This window comes from Sprattus sprattus (genome assembly GCF_963457725.1).
Source record: "Sprattus sprattus genome assembly, chromosome: 14".
Lineage (NCBI taxonomy): Eukaryota > Metazoa > Chordata > Actinopteri > Clupeiformes > Clupeidae > Sprattus > Sprattus sprattus.
In genome coordinates, this window is record NC_137912.1 from 13929350 (window position 1) to 13946316 (window position 16967).

A 16967-nucleotide genomic window follows, 5' to 3' on the forward strand; every position below is an offset into this window, starting at 1 on the left:
ATTTCTGACAGTGTGGGCTTATTCCAGTGAAGGCATCATTGCTATTTTGCTTTGCATTACATTGACTCAGTAGCACCTGTTGATGTACAAAGTACATCAAAACGGTTATTTTTTAACATTCTGTTGCTATTTTTAGCAGAATTTCAATGTTTTTAACTGAAATTCCTACATATAGCAACTTTGACAGATGCCCATTGACAGATGTATTTATTGTGGAAGTGTTCTTTATGGGGTTATCAATAACTGTAGTGTAATGTAGTTTTCTAAAGTGCCGGTTATGTGTCGGTTCTTCTTTTTCAGACTTTTTGCCGACATTAAAGTCTCTTCTCCGAAATCCTGTGTACTTTTTATATCTCTGTGTGACCATTATCCAGTTCAACTCCCTAATTGGCATGGTCACATACAAGCCTAAATACATAGGGGAGCATTATGGAAAGTCAGCATCTACCGCCAACTTTTTGATGGGTATGTATATAATAACGTAAATAATACTAAACAAAACTCTCTGTATAAGGTTAGTTAGGTTGCATATTACAGAGTGAGACATATAAAGCCAATTTAAATAAGCATCACTGGACAGAATTGGCAACCTTGATTTTTTATTTTTTTATTTGATAAATTATTAAATGCTTGGCATCAGGCCAGTCTTCATCGCATATGAAAGAGAATATAAGATGTAGAAGCAATAATGGAATTGCCACATAAACTCAAATTGGCGGCTTATGTACAGCCATTCACTTTTCGCTGTTGAAAAATAGAACATTTACCTGTATATCATCAAAAGCTTCTCATCTCAATTTTCCCAACCTCATTAAAGTGTTGTGGGGATGAGGCTTTATTTGGCCTGAAAGTGTGGGTGATGTAGATGCCTTTTATCTTTTCACATGTTCTCGCTGGCTCAAAGGCATCATAAATATTCCTGCTGTCGCCTTGGGAATGTTTTCGGGAGGCGTGGTCATGAAGAAGTTTAAGCTGAGCATCATGGGAGCGGCCAAGTTTGCGCTGGGAACGTCCCTGCTTGGGTACTTCCTGTCCCTGTTCTTCCTAGCCATGGGTTGCGAGAACTCCAAAGTGGCAGGGATAACCGTCTCATACAAGGGGTAGGACCTCAACCATGATTGTGATATTTTACAGTATGTCTGAATTATATGAAATACATTTCATTAAAGAAGACAAAGCTTAAAGACATTGATTAAACCGACAGTCTGATTCTAATTATTCACCTAAACGTCCCTATCTGTACTGATATTTAATTGGATTTAATTCAATATTGATTGGAATTTCATGGTCGACACAGATGAGCAGATACGGTCAAACACACAGGAGTCACATAAGAGTGACTCTTCATGTTTTCTGTGTGTGTGTGTGTGTGTGTGTGTGTGTGTGTGTGACTCTTCATGTTTTCTCTGTTTGTGTTTGTTCTCTGAAGCGTGAAGGGCCTGTCTTATCAGGAGAGTGCACTCTATGTACAGTGCAACGCAGACTGCCAGTGTTCAGGGAAGGATTGGGATCCCGTGTGCGGGGAGAATGGGATCACGTACGTCTCTCCATGTCTGGCTGGCTGCCGTTCATCCAGTGGCTCAGGAAGGAACATGGTAAGAGTGCATGTGTACGCACGCACACACAAGCATGTAGACACACACGCGCACACACACACACAAACACACACACACACACACACACACACACACACACACACAGACACAGGCACAAACATGGCTATACATACTAGACACATATGTTTCACTGATACATGCGGACACACTGGCACTCACAACATATACAGTGGATGTTCTGTACCAGGGAGTGCATCCGATAAGATGGTTTGGCCTGGCTTTAACTGCCAGCCTGTGTCTGTGCTTGGACCTTGAAAATGTAAACATGTGTGAAGTGAAACTGCAGCAAAAAAGTTGCATGAAGGCCATTTGTATTTTCCTTTAAAAAAAAGTTTCAGATTGTGCTTCTTCCTAGCAGTAATGTAGTTTCCTGGCTTCTTCCCACAGCATTCAAACATTCCGTTGTCTCACACCCCTCCCTATCCTTCCTTTTTTCCCTTTTCTTCTTTATGCACTCTCATTCCTGTGCCCCCCTTTACACCAACACACACACACACACACACACACACACACACACACACACACACACTCACACACACGCACACAGTGTGCCTTAGGCATATCAGCTGTGAAAGCCTTACTCAGTCTTACTCATCGAATGTGAGACTCCAGTCACAGCTGTGATTATTGTAGTCAGGTGAGTGTTTTCGTTTAATGCAGCTCCCCCGTGACTCAAGATTTTTTCTTTCCCAAGCATAATGAAGCTTTTGTTGCTTGAGTTGTGTATATAATGGATTACATTAATTCTAGAATCCTTGGCGGTATATACTGTGGACTTGTTTGTGAGCAAGCACCATACAATTTGACTGTAGACCATTGCCAATGCAGTAACAGTGCCTTTTCCCCCTCTATCTAGTTATGCTCACAAGCTCTCCCCCCTTTTTATCTCTTTCTTTTCCTCTATCTTTCTTTCATTCTTCCTTTTCTTCCATCTATTTCCCAGGTGTTTGACCAGTGTAGCTGTGTTGCCATGGGGAACCTGACAGCTAGAGTGGGCCTGTGTCCCAACAGGAAGGCCTGTGACCGCGTCTTCCCCTACTTCCTGACTCTCTCCGTCATCACCTCCTTCATTATCTCACTTGGTGGCACGCCGGGATATATGCTCCTTATAAGGTCCTTCTTTTTTTCATATCAGTACTACCATTATTACATTTACATTTAAGTTTAGTCATTTCAGTACTACCATTATTACAGTTACATTTACGTTGAGTCCTTTGGCAGATGCTTTTATCCAAACGAGGAACAACTATCAAGCTTCAGTAAGTTAAGAGACCTCCCGAGTACAAATTCTAGTCGAACTGACAAAGTGCAAAGAGAGCAGATAGAAGAAATGCTCAGTAAGTGCAAGAGTGTTATGTGTGTTAGGAAAGAACGTATACAAGAAAGTCTTAAAGATAGATTGCTCTGATAGCAAGGCCCCTGTTCTGAACACATTATGTGCACAGTGCTCCATGGAAAGCTGTGTGTTTGCTGGGAGACGATTTAAAATATCTGTGTGTAGGTGTGAATTTGTTTAAATCTTCACAGAAGCATCAGTGTGATGGACAATCACCATCTCAGGACTTTCCATTTGCCCCCAATACCCCCCCCCCCCCCTCCCTTCTTCTTCTCAGGGCTTTTACTTAGCACATGTGTCAACCTGCCATAGGTCAGTAGATATGTGTGACAGACTGAATTGACTACCATTTAGTTTCAACAAGAACAATCTTTCAGAGACGGCCCAAATCACATGGGGCCAGGTTATTTTTTTCCAACGGGTTGGGGGATGGGTTATTGAATTATTTTCCTCTAAACACCACCATCCTGGAGCAGAGTGGATTTAGGATGAAGAGGTCTTGTGTCTCTCTCTCTGTCTGCAGGAAGAGGAAAGCAGATTACAGACATAAACAAGCGGCGGGCATCGCATACCCAGTTTTGCTAATATGATTTTTTCTGGTCGCGGTCGTCCTCAATTTCCCACCGTCTTCCAATTTCACATGCCTTGTTGATTGAGGTCACGCTCCAGTCAGGACTGACGTCACGATTTGCGCTGACGGCGCCCCCTGGCCCACGCGACCGGCCTTTGGCTGGTTAAGAAGGGCTCACGCAGGACCCATGGACGCGACCCACATCGTTACACATGTCTCGTGGCCCGGGGTTTCTGTTTTGTTTAGTTTTTTTCTCAAGAAGGCGGCGCGCTCGAATCCGTCAGCTTTTCTCAAAGCCTGATCAGCTGACCGGGAAGGAATGCACCACCTCCACTCGCCTCAAATTAGGTTACCTACAAGGCCAGTGGCAGCGCCCTTCTATCTCTGTTTGGGCTTATCTATTCGCCGGCTGATCTTTTGGTTCTTTCCCAGATATGAGACATAGATTCAGGGGGAAAACACCGCCTGTTACTCACAAGAGAGGCATTCCATTGGGGAATATGGACATCAGCCAGGGCAGAGACTAAAAGGAGAGATAATTATTGTGTGTGTTTGTGTCTGATGTATGTGTGCATGTGGAACATCACACAGTCGATTGCATTCAAACCAGTGTGAGGAGTGGGGGTTGCTTCAAACTACAGAGGGAGAAAAGGGTGCAGGAATGCTCTGCTCCAGCCCCACAAAAAAAGATGACCTCTCCTGACATGGCATCCCTCCTGCAGCCTACCGCATGCTGCTGTGCATGATAGTGATTCTCCTCATCAACCACACTGACATGGGTAGAAACTCCTATGAAGCAGGAGCTGGAATAAGCAAGATATTACTTAAGAGGATAGTCACTCTCCTGCTTCACCGGTGATTGGCAGGCAGTGCCCACTTATTTCAACTATGTGCCCCTGGATTGATATGCAGGTGAAATAAGAAACATTCCTGCACAGAATGGTTGCTCATGCATACTTTTTGTTGTTGTTATTCGGGGTGTAGGTGCATCAAGCCACAGCTGAAATCACTAGCTTTGGGGTTCCACACACTGGCCACAAGAACCCTGGGTGAGTAAATACCACCCCCCCCCCCCCCCCACCCCTAAAAAAACTAAACAAAAATGATTTGTGTTAATACATGGAATTGGCACGTTGATGATTTTAAAATTGGGCAGTAAAGCTGTTGGTTGTGAAAAATGGAGTCTCCTTGTCTTCCAGCTGGCATCCCAGCGCCCATATACTTTGGCGCCATAATCGACACCACCTGCCTGAAGTGGGGCCAGAAGAGCTGTGGGGGGCGAGGAGCTTGCAGGATCTATGATACTGCAGCATACAGGTACTGGCCATCTCCCTCAGGATCTATGATACTGCAGCATACAGGTACTGGTCATCTGCCTCAGGATCTATGATACTGCAGCATACAGGTACTGGCCATCTGCCTTGGGATCTATGATACTGCAGCATACAGGTACTGGCCATCTCCCTCAGGATCTATGATACTGTAGCATACAGGTACTGGCCATCTGCCTCAGGATCTATGATACTGCAGCATACAGGTACTGGCCATCTGCCTCAGGATCTATGATACTGCAGCATACAGGTACTGGCCATCTCCCTCAGGATCTATGATACTGTAGCATACAGGTACTGGCCATCTGCCTCAGGATCTATGATACTGCAGCATACAGGTACTGGCCATCTGCCTCAGGATCTATGATACTGCAGCATACAGGTACTGGCCATCTTCCTCAAAATCATCCTCCAGAATTGGCATTAGGTTTACATCATAGGATTGCAACTTTGAACAGAACTTAAATTGAGGGAGAGGATAAAAAAATATATATAAAAAAATAAATAAAAATGAAATATATATATACGTATATATATATATATACACACATTCCTTGAAAGTGATTAAATACATCTCCTGGCAGCCTATGCTCCTATACGAAGACAGAATTACCGACCAGAAATGGATCTTTCTGACAGAGAAAGTAAAATGCCCTACAGGACTGTTATAATCAACCCTCCAGGCTCATAAATGTCTACTACACTGGAATGACTGGATGTGGGTAACTTGTCTGTCAATGAAGTCAATGGGCGTAGTGTGTTAGGAGGGCCATTCATGGTGGGACTTTCCTCACAACCCACACCTTTGAACCTATAATTGAATGTTAGTGCTGCAACTGCACATAAAAAACATGAATGTTTTGTATGTATGCTAAAGACAATTGCTAAGCTTGTTTGCTAGACTGTAGATGGGCCCCATGTGATTGCGGTACTGAGCTGAGATCTCCCATCTCTGCTGTGGATGTGTTCTGCTCGCAGGACGGCCTACCTGGGCCTGACGCTGGGCCTGCGCGCTGTCTCCTTCCTGCTGTGCACCTGGGGCTTCGTGGTGCTCCGGCGGCACATACGGCGGCAGGAGCAGAGCCCGCTGACCAACGGCGCTGCGGCCGGAGTGGCCGAGCTGGAGGCCCTGAGGAAGGAGGAGACCCACAGTGTCTCCAGTTCCGACCAGTCCGTGCTCAACTCGGACAGCAACCCCGAGCGGGAGACGCGCCTGTGAGTCTCCCTGTCTCTCCATCCACCCCACTTCCTCTGAGCCACACACCTTCCCAGACCACCCCGCAGGCCAGCAGAACAGGGAATCTTGGGATTCATCCAACATATTTCATAATTCAAAAAGAAACGAACACAGTTGAATACAAACTTGTATATTTGTACTGGACCAATGTAGGTGATGTGAAAGAGTTTTTTTTTTTTGCAAAGCTGAAAAGAAAACTTTTTGAATGTAGCATTGAATGTTGATTTCAGGTGTTTTTATTTTTGTTTGTTTGTTTTTGGTACTACATTTTATTAACAATATATTATATCTTTTTATAATATATGATAGTAAGAGTTAAGGTTTTTGTCTGTATTTTTCTAGAAACCAGAACACAATATGCTGCCATTGTGAGTGAAGTTTGGAAGGGGATCATACAGTTCAAGACTGAATGGAAATAGGTCAGGTAAAGAGAAGGACTAACTATTGTGGGGATGTATACTTTGGCTAGGATGTTCAAAAGCTGATCAACAAACAGTGCTGGGGGCCCTGTACACAGGCGTGCTCAGAATAGCCATGTTGATCTCATATGTTGTAACTGCCCTTTCATGTCTCTGAATGAGAGTCTGAATGTAAAACAATGGGGAAAAGGGTCTCAGATCAGTGGTCCGGCGCTAGGATGCTTTTGTGGGTGTGTGTAGAATGCGCGGCCGTTTCCACCCTTCCCTTTGAAAACTGCTCCTGGCTTCCCCTGGCGGAGGTTCCTGCCTGCCTGCTGTTTGTTTTCACTCCAGCAGGAGGATATTTGTGTGAAGTAGTCAAAGTCAACAAGCAATCAGTCATTCATCTCAGCGATCAGTAGACAGAGAGAACGTTTTTTTCCCAGCCCCGCAGAAGGACATTGCTGCAACACTGAATGTGTCCACAAGGAGGAAGCGTTGCAGCACAACCCTCGTTGATGAAACACTAGACATGATCTCAGAGCACGGGCTATGCATAATGACAAATCGAATCAGTCCATCATTTCTTATACTACAGTTCATATATAAAGTATAAACAGATACCTAAGAAGTCGACCTCTGCACTGTTAACAGGTAGGCCTTCACTCTAATCAAATGTGGAACAACAATGTTGATCTCTTCGCAATCACTTGCCATTGCAATTTTTTAAATGTTTGTATGGAATACATTGTCTTCACGGACTACTGTGCTGCCATCAGAGAAGTGTTGTTCTATTCTATGGACTTTTTAATCCTCCCTGACAATTGCAGTGTGAGGCATCATGGTGTAGGCTTGTGCACGAGGACATTTGCCTGCCCTCTGTGGTGCACAAGTGTATTATCATCTGTGGTGTTCAGTGAGAGTGTGTGTGTATGTGTATGTGTACCTGGTTGCACATGTGCTCATGTGCCAAAAAAGAAAACAAAATCAACAGTCTACTCTCAGGTTGGCCAATCACTTGTTCCTGAAAAATTCAAATAATTGTACTTTTATATATAGATGAATATAGAAAAAAATGATTTTTTTTTTTTTTATTATTGTTAAAAAATGTCTTTGGCATAGCAGATCTCGGGGAACTTCTGTTGATATTTTTCGCCATTTGAAGTTTACCAGTATGAACCAAGGATCATTTGAGTCTTTCTGACTTAAAATGAACGGCATTTATCACTTGCTTTACAAATTAGAATGTAAATAGTTTTATTTGCTCATTTATTTTTGTACAAAATTGAAGTGAACATCCTGTGAATGTACATGATGCAAAAATAAAGCATTTATTATATTGACCTCGGACCTGCTGTTTTTTTCCCGCAGAAGGCGGTGAACCTTACTTGCTTATGCACAAAACCTACCAAACTAAGACAAAGTACTTAATATACGCTGTGAAATGCTTTTAATAACAGTGAAGTTCATAAAAGAACAAATATCAGAGCACAATGTAAACAATTTAGTTTTCCAAAAGGCACTTCAGCTTAGGAAGATAGTTTCCGGTATGCACACTTTCTGCGGCCAACAACCCGTGTCTGTATCTCAGCCCAAACGTGTTTTCGGTCACCATTTTCACATTCCTCTACAGGGCAAACGTCAATCACAGTTGTCATCAAATCTTTAACGTCTACAGGAAAGAAGGGCCTCTAGGCTGCCACTGGCACAAAGGACAACTACACTGCACAATCTACTGAGCTGGACAATGAGCAACAACATGAAGGGGGGATAAAAACTGTATTCTACTGGCATCTACAGTCGTGACCGTCTTCAAACTAGTCTTCAAACTATTTAAAGTCAGAATCTGTGGACATTCATGCCAACTTGGGAAAAAACCTCTTTATTATGTGCTCTCAAGAGTCTGATAAATAGCTTCACCTCTGAGCTGCTCCAATGTCCGACTGTGGCAGATCTGCAATGTGCCTGCTCTTACTTAAACTCAAACACGAACACAGTGGCTTTTAAAAAAAAAGAATATCACGAGAATAATTTAAATTAACATTAAAAAAATGCCTGCAAAACAGGGACATAACAAAGAAGCATTGAACGAATCACTTAAGAAATCTGACAAACACTACCAATTCATATGTGGAAAAAGAAATCCATCAGTACAATATTGAACAATCTACAGCATCTCCGTAAAAGGAAGGGAATCCCTGAATGAGAACAGAGAATACCGTTAAGACAGCATGGCTTTTCACCCCCTTAAACTACCCCATCCCTCACCGGAAAATTACACAGTGAGCCTTACTGGCAAGTCTCCCATATAGCGAAGCCACTAACATTTAGTCTTAAGCTGACCCATTATGTGGCATCGAGTGATTTTGGTTCTGTGACCAGTTGTTGAGGCAGTCATCACTTCAAAGCGCAAGAGACGGTCTCGTCAATTTGGTGTATCTTATATGTGTCATAATTGCTTCACAGCTAGTTAAAAATGAAAACCATCTTGGTTGTCGAAACGTGCCAGCTCCTCTGACTCACACAAGGCCTGTAGCAAAACAGTCTGAATATGTAGACGGATATTTAAGCAAACCTGAAAAGCATGCGTGGTCCACACAAAAGAAAAGCATGCGTGGTCCACACTACTGGCTGCGTGAGGGTGATGACACAAATTTTGGTTGCATGCAGTGCTCCGATATTGACTGAGTGAGGTGCTTATGCACAGCAGCAGTCGTCTGGTGTCTTGGGAAAAATACTGCACAAAATTAGTCGTCCTTCTTATCTCCACTTGTCAACTGATTCTGTACAGAAAGGACAAAACAAAAAAGTATTACTTCTTTTAAACCAATTTAAAAATGTGTGAAATGTGAAACATGAACCATTATGTACAACAATCAGCATGCATATAACACATCTGCAACAGTGTTGCTCCCCACATTCATTTTTGAAGTAATGAAAGGCCATGGCTAGTTCATTTGAACCATGAAAACTATTTGCTCAATATAATCTGGGTTCCACCAGTACCTGTAGGTCCTGGTGCTCCATGAGCAGGCGGTCGTACTCTTTGGTCAGGCCTTCACTTTGCTTCTTCATGGCCTCCGACTCAAACTGGGACTTCTTCAAAGCTGTGGACAGAGGCAAAAGGGCATGGAAATAATGGCCTGTACTTACACCGTCATACATAGTGGCCATGCCTCTCTTTAAAAACCTCCCACATACAACAATTGTCCAAATCTAAACATCCAATGCTCCTATAAGTACATGAACACACACAGACACACACACACACACACACACACACACACACACACACACACTATATGCTTAGTGTGGACTGCATGCATTGACTCACCATCCTCAGAGGTCTTCAGTTCGTCTGTCAGCTTCGTCAGCTCTTCTCTTAAAAGTTCACTTCCTTCAGCTGTTGCCTTTTCCTCCGTTCCATTCGTCAGAGCCTAAATATGAATTAGCCTTCTTTAAGCAAACTGCCATTTTTTGTTTTTGTTTTAGTTTTTCCACAAATATATAACTTGTGATTGCCATTTCTTCATCGTCATGATCTCATTAGGATGTTGTACCAAATCACAACCTGAGGATACCGCTCTCACACCCCATCCCTTCCACTACAAACTTCCTGTGCCACTGACCTGCTTCAGGAGCTCATTATCCTCCATGTATTTCTTAGCGGCCTGGTTGGCACTCTCAGCCTGGGACTGCACTGCTGCGGTGGTGCCGGTGGCTGTGGCCAGCTGGTTGATTAAGGTGATGACGCGCCTCATGACGCTGTGATCGAAACAGACAGCCAAAATGAAATCAAGCCATATTGATTGGTTGATAAGGTTGTTCATAGTTGAGCTCAACAGCCAATCAAATTGCACCATTCCCTTCCATGCCCCTGAAACTACGTGTTGATTGGCAGGAGTAAGACTGGACTGTAATGCAACTTTTCAAAAAAGCATCCCATAAACAAATATATGGGGCTGCAGATATCCAGCAGTGCTTCTGACACAAAATGTGCATGAGTGGTGCCCTTCCCTAAAAGAGACCAGCTCTCCTGTCACAGTTTGGATTGTGGTTTAACAGTCATGCATGTGAAGTGCTTACAGCCAGAGGAAGAGGGAGAAGCCTGAGATGTAGAGGTTCCTCTGGGCTCTGAACAGCTTCATGTGCAGGTGGTCGTACATGTTTGGGTGCAGCTTGGCATCTTTACCGGGCTCTGTGGCAGAGTACTTCCTCACTTCTCGCACAGCATCTGTGGAGAACAACGACATTGCAAACACATTAACCAGCATCACGCGTGATGACATGTCATACCAAGACATATTCACAGCCATAGCCATGGAGGCAACAATGATCAATTCATCTAAACAGTCGATCAATTTATAAATATGTAAGTGATCCCATTTTTTTTTTAATTACTCAACATCTACCATCTAGGTTTCAGAAAACAGACCTAGAAAGAGTACGACGAGGACAATTATCATGGTGAGGAAGCCTTTGTTCCAGAAAGGCGACAATTTGTTCCATATGTTCAGTTTGAAAATGCTTTGCCATCTGCAGGTGAAAAAGACATTGTTGAGGATTTGTTTAAGTAGACGTTTTTGTTAAATCAATGTGCATGTTGTGCGTAGATATAAAATGACATGTTTTGCCTTCATACCTTCTTGCAGAAATAAAAGGTATGCAGAGGAGAAGGAGGATCCCAATCTCCACATACAGGAAGGTGGCAACTGCAGTCCACTGCAGAGTCATTTGTTGGTCTGTAAGAAGCAAGTGGACCAACAGATTATGTTGGTGATAACTATTATTCTTAGAGAATAATTAGAGAATAAACGCAGTGACGTCGATAGGTTACAGAGGGGGATTTCCTGTTAGGCTACTTTCTGTACTTTAGGAACACACGCTAAAATAAGCAGAGGCAACGTGAATCTTTCATTAAGAAATGAATGGGTCGTTGTTACTGTGATAATCTTCTTACCAAACACATTTCCCAGGGCAAAGGTCAAAGCAAATTATATTCCCCACTGAGACATGTCAATTAATGTAGCACAGCTTGACTGTGAACAGACGAGGGAATGTAAACATTGTGGATCTAAGTATTGGAAATGACCAACAACCTATAAAGGGCAAACTTTTTCTAACATGTGGTAACATTTGCAAGCTAGTTACTCCGCAAAGCCATGTTATCGATACCAGCACTGCAAATGGACTAGCTGGTCGGTCAGCGATTGACAAACACAGTAAAAGCTAACAAAATGATGTCTGATTTCTGCAGACCATACATTTGAAACATGAGCTATAGCAAGAACCAGTGTAAGGTTAACGTTTAAAAACATTCAAGTTACTTCACACATTGCTAACTTAGCCACCGAAACTGTTACGTTAGAATATTACCTATCTGTCGTTAGCTAACACAAACTTAGCAGGCAGTCGATTCGAAGTTATGAACGAGAAACGCGCTCATCAATTTGTATAACTAATTCGCGTGTATCTTATAAAGCTTTGAGATTAATGTAATACTTACCAAAGTAGCTAACAGTGGCTAGATAAAGGTGTGACTTCACTTCTCTGATCAAGCACGATTCGAACTTGTTAGGTATTCGCTACTTCCTGTTTCATCATTACATGTGCATTGAGTCACTTGGCAGCGGTTGTCAAGTAGTCTTAAGACCTCTTACGACTTACATATATCAAGTATATCAACATTCATCATTCATTTGCAGACTGGCTTGTTTTTTTTGAACATGCAAGACTTGTCCTTTATTTAAAAGAGTATTTTTTACCCAAACATTTGCAAAGCAGTTTTCAGCTACCTCAAAGTATAATTCCTAAAACAAAATGTTTTAATTCATCTACATACGTACCTTTAAGTCCTCTGTGAAAACACTAGCAATCAGTCTTTTGGTATAACATTCAAGATGTCGAACTTGTCTGTCAATTTTTTGGTGAGATTTGTTCCCACAAATTGTAGGTTTTTATTTTCAAAGAATGTGTATTAATTAATTAATTAATTAATTAATAATTAAGACCTTTGTCAGGTTTTTAACGTCACCCTGGAACCATACATGCTCATATGGAGGCGACACAGGACACACACACGCAGGCAGGCCTGAGGTTGCGGTGGATTTATTTTCTGCATTTTCCCATCCTGGACCGTTCTTCCTTAAGGACTCCCCAGGAGCAGTGGGCAGCTTGGAGCGCCCGGGGACTAGGTGAAGTGAACTGTCCATCTTTGGTTAGTGATGGACATGTGTTCTGGTATTTTGCATGTTTTTTCTGTTGGGGTTCTTAGTGGAGGTAACCCCTTGTGAACACGGGGAGAACATGAAAACTTCACACAGAAAGCGGCCACCTGAGCACTGAAGGTCTGGGGAGGACCTGCCCCCCAGAGCCAACAGCGCCCCATGTGGGAATCGACCCATGACCTTCTTGCTGTCAGGCGCTAGTGCAAGCAGTGCCATGTATGGAGCGTATGGAGTGTCTATAGCTAAATGTTTCCTAATATTTGGGTTAAACAACTAATTCCTCTTCTATATTCATGTGCCATTTGAATACCTGTTGCATCCAAATGTTCTCGGCCTAAGTATAAATGCAGGACTACAGAACAAATATAAATGTTAAAGTGCACCAAGCCAGCGATCATCTGAAAGCAACAATAACGTGTTTAAGTCGAAAACTAGCATTCTAACTACTGAAAAGGCATGCTGAGACCTGAAACACCAGCAACAGCACAGTTAGCATGGTCACTTTTTTACATTTTTGGAGGGTGGTCCAACCCGGACCACAGAACTGCATAGCCTAGGTGGCTAGTTGGAACGACTGGTCTGTTTGCTTGTCATTTACATGAGCATACCATGATGATTCATCTGAAGATGATAACTGTACTAGTTGCCTACACAAAACATCCTTCAATAAGTGGCAAAATGTTCGATGCTGTCTCTAAGTTGCACCTTTAACTTATAATTGCACATGTGTTTATTAAAAAAATTAGCAAGCACTATACACTTTGAGGTATTCCTCAATAAGTATAATATCTATGAGCATTTTGCAAAAGTAGACAGCACAATCATTTGCATATATCAAATTTAATAATATTCTAGATTTTAAATCAAAATGAAAAAAATCTAAGTTAAAATAAACTCTTAAAAGACACCTCTTCCGAGTTCATACTGAGCCATAAGTATTGTTGAGGTAGTCAATAACTCCTGAGGTACTTGAGAGGCTGTTGAACACTCTCCTTTCAGGCTGAGAGCTAATCCGCTCCAGCATGTACATAAGGTGGTGGTGAAAGCAGGTAAATGGAGTCCCATGTTCAAGGGCAATGTCCACCCAGTCCCAAATGCACTCCAGTGGGGTCTCTTCATAGCCTGCAAACATAGCAGGATTGGCCAGCAACCCCCGGGCAGCCATCACTCCTGAAAAACATAAATACAAAAACGAATTATGAATAGCCTACATAGAAATACAGAAAACAACAGCACAGAGGTAACAGCACAGAACAACACAGAAAACTAGTACATTTGCATAGCACATCTAGGCTTTTCTATTTTCTATACTATCAACTGGACTAACTGGCTCATCAGTCCCAGAGTTGTCTAGCATCAGAACACAGTAGTTGAACACCAACAGAGTTGCCTTGCAAACTCTAAAACCATAGACACTGATGCTGACCCTGTTAGTAGCTGGCTAGCTGGTTAAGTGATGCATTTTGGAGATATACGTTAGTGACATGTTATTAATAAAGTTGATTCTACATTTTCACTTGATTTCCAACCCAAAGCACAAAATTATATGGTGAAACGCCTGGACGGGTAGTGGGAAGATCCTTTCTGTTTATGTCTCCTTCACGTGACCATATGGCATCAAAATTAATTTGAGGAGGTCATAAAATTACCTGCCTACAAAAATATCCCTTAAAATAGTAAGAAAAACTACACAATGTTGCTTTATGTTTCAACATGCTCACCATCAACTCCAGTAAGGTTCTGAATTGACTCCACATCCCGGAGAGTCTTGATGTCTCCATTGGCAATGACGGGGATGGACAGGCTGTCCTTAATAGTCTTTATAGCGTCATAATGGACAGGCTGGTGTCGCTCGTCTGATGTACGTCCGTGCACTGTGATCCAGGAGACTCCTGCCGACTCTGCTTTCTGACACAGGTCAACTGTCTTCCTCATGTCCTTGTGGATCCTAGACAGATAAAAAAGGGTTTCCTGTTACTTAACTGGTAAAAATACACACCAAGATCCTGGGTTCGAGGCCCAGGTTGCACACAAACAGATGACAAAGTGCATCCGTACTCAACTGGGATTTGCTTTGGTTAAAACTATTTCCTCAATAAATGCATTTTAATGTTAATAATAAAGAAATGTGTCCGTCATATTAACTCAGAGTTGTTTCGTTTTGGAAGATGATCAATGAGAAGATAAATAAATAAATCTGGACAGCTATGACAGCAAACCTCACCTGATTTTAATGGACATGGTATAGTCCGGATTTTCAATTTGGTTTCGGACCTGTCGCACCATATCTTTAACAAGGTCTGGTTTATTGATCAAGCAGGCTCCATAGCCTTCTGACATGGCCCATCTGAAATACCACATAGAATAGAACAGATACAAGACAGGAAAAGGAATCAGGAAAAGTAGTCAGGCTGACCATTACAGAAATCTCCTGCCTTTGCTCATCATCACTGAGGCCAATATTTTATCCAGATGTGCAATGTGGTTTCTTAATAACTCCTGGAATTAAGATTGCACGTTACCTCTGAGGACAACCACAATTCACGTCCACTCCATCAGAGAAAGGCGCAACAACACAAGCGGCATCTGCCAGCGTCTGAGCGTCCTTTGCAGCGAACTGCACGATTAGAGGCTGATCAGCTGTAGGATCGAAATACAAATATTAACTATCTGCGACACGATCGTCAGTGTCAATAACTATTACATATAAAGCATACAATGGAGGCATTACCCCTTTTTGTGGTAAATTCACTGTCCCTGGCTTTAACAGAGCGCATGAAATCTGCGGCCACAATCATCGGAGTGAAACATACATCACAGTCGTACTTCCTCACCAGGCATCTGAAAGCTAACCTGTAATAAGAATAAATGAATGACACTGTCGGTTTTTGTGATAAGGCACCCCAGAATAATCAAACTGTATTGCCATTCGCTTACTTTGAATAACGGACCATAGGTGCGCACACTTTCAAGACTTTACCAGTCTCAAACATATCCATGACATTGATGTGTCGGTCCATTTTGCCACAACGCTACGAGGCTATGTACGATTGTTTCATGTACTTCAAAGTCAATTACAATTGAATTCAAGGTCCATTTGGTAACTGTTCTCTTAAACTTAGATCGGCTATTTCTACTGTTAGCATGTTAGCTAAGGTTAGTTGCCTGTTTAAGCATGGCACAGATTGTCGGGTGAAGACAAACAATCGTGATGAATCAACTCAAACACAATTCACGTCCAATAACAACTACGGTTATACTACTAAAAATGACCACCCATTGTTAAAAAAAAACTAAATTAGGCCTAACATCGTAGGCTAACCGCGACAAATTCAAAACACACTTCCGAGGCACACTTTATTTAATGGGCGTGGCTTACAACTAACCTTTAACCTTTGTTATTCGTAAAATATTTTATATTGTAAGGTTGGTTTTAATTTACACGTCACAACATTGGTACAGTTTAATTTGCACATAAGACACGACTAGAGTAGGGAAACAACCAATTAATAATTAATTTAATCACAAGAAAAAATAGGAATGGCGCGATAGTTTGACGTCATCGTGATGAAGTGGCAAACATGGAAGCTGGTGGAGATTCTGCAGTTCAATCACTTTTAAGTGAAGGTATGATGTCTAATGGGATTTATTGTGACGTTTGGATTTATGTTTCTCACTATTTAGTTGAAACTCCGCTTTTACACGTTTTTGTTTGACGTACATGTTCGTATTTTACTCATATTTAGCCATACTCTTCTTGATTGTTCATGGTGTTAGGATGTGACAGTCCGAGCCAGTGAACTGGCTAGCAAGCTCAATCCAGGATGATAATATTAAACTAGTGCTCTGCCTGTTGCTTGACTTTAGTAAACCAGATGCATCGTATCGTTCGCCAAATGTAAAGTTTATTGTTACGTTGTTACTGTTAAGCAGTTTCAGTTTGTGATGTGTATTGTCGATGATGCCGAAAATCTGCTGTTTTTCCTAACTGTGCCAAATGGTACTGACGTTATCGTGAACAGAAATCTACGCGGATTTCCTGAAGGAAGATTTTGATGTGAAGATTTATACAGCTCAAGCTATCCACCATGCTGTCATTGCCGAACAACTGGCTAAACTGGCCGAGGGAATCAGTCAGTTGGACAAGGAGTTGCACTCTCAGGTTATTTACCTGTCTTGTCTTAACAAGTGTTTACCAGTGTTGAAAGTGCATACTATAGTTTTTTTTGTCGTAAATATAAAAACAATGCC

General features: G+C 42.1%; 3 protein-coding genes across 3 annotated transcripts in view; 2 read left to right on the forward strand and 1 right to left on the reverse strand.

Annotated features, from left to right (window-relative positions):
- Positions 1–6467, forward strand: part of slco1c1 (solute carrier organic anion transporter family, member 1C1) — a gene marked incomplete at both ends in the record, with an annotated part of 12711 nt that extends 6244 nt beyond the window's left edge. The window contains 8 exons of the mRNA XM_080851057.1: positions 301–465; positions 905–1100; positions 1430–1595; positions 2560–2729; positions 4508–4572; positions 4723–4840; positions 5833–6069; positions 6434–6467. Of these exons, the coding sequence (XP_080707183.1) occupies positions 301–465; positions 905–1100; positions 1430–1595; positions 2560–2729; positions 4508–4572; positions 4723–4840; positions 5833–6069; positions 6434–6467 (1151 nt within the window). The remainder of the gene's footprint in view (positions 1–300; positions 466–904; positions 1101–1429; positions 1596–2559; positions 2730–4507; positions 4573–4722; positions 4841–5832; positions 6070–6433) is intronic.
- A 1485-nt stretch (positions 6468–7952) lies between these two features.
- Positions 7953–16058, reverse strand: dus4l (dihydrouridine synthase 4-like). The gene is made up of 14 exons (XM_080851684.1): positions 15654–16058; positions 15448–15569; positions 15239–15356; positions 14941–15063; positions 14438–14664; positions 13642–13886; positions 11996–12059; positions 11132–11231; positions 10925–11025; positions 10576–10723; positions 10119–10254; positions 9824–9926; positions 9496–9596; positions 7953–9272 (listed from the first exon to the last, which is right to left on the reverse strand). Exons 1-14 carry the CDS (start codon positions 15734–15736, stop codon positions 9237–9239), a joined length of 1707 nt encoding a protein of 568 aa, XP_080707810.1. The 5' UTR covers positions 15737–16058; the 3' UTR covers positions 7953–9236.
- A 239-nt stretch (positions 16059–16297) lies between these two features.
- Positions 16298–16967, forward strand: part of cog5 (component of oligomeric golgi complex 5) — a gene marked incomplete at its 5' end in the record, with an annotated part of 82447 nt that continues 81777 nt past the window's right edge. Inside the window, 2 exons of the mRNA XM_080851779.1 lie at positions 16298–16343; positions 16739–16878. Of these exons, the coding sequence (XP_080707905.1) occupies positions 16298–16343; positions 16739–16878 (186 nt within the window). The remainder of the gene's footprint in view (positions 16344–16738; positions 16879–16967) is intronic.

Excerpts from the sequence above, each read along its gene's own strand:
- dus4l (XM_080851684.1), bottom strand. The coding sequence starts at position 15,736 with ATGGACCGACACATCAATGTCATGGATATGTTTGAGACTGGTAAAGTC. Across the intron at positions 15,357-15,447 it reads TGAATTTACCACAAAAAGGG|CTGATCAGCCTCTAATCGTG; the intron begins GTAATGCCTCCA and ends TCGATCCTACAG. Across the intron at positions 11,026-11,131 it reads CCTTTTATTTCTGCAAGAAG|ATGGCAAAGCATTTTCAAAC; the intron begins GTATGAAGGCAA and ends TTTCACCTGCAG.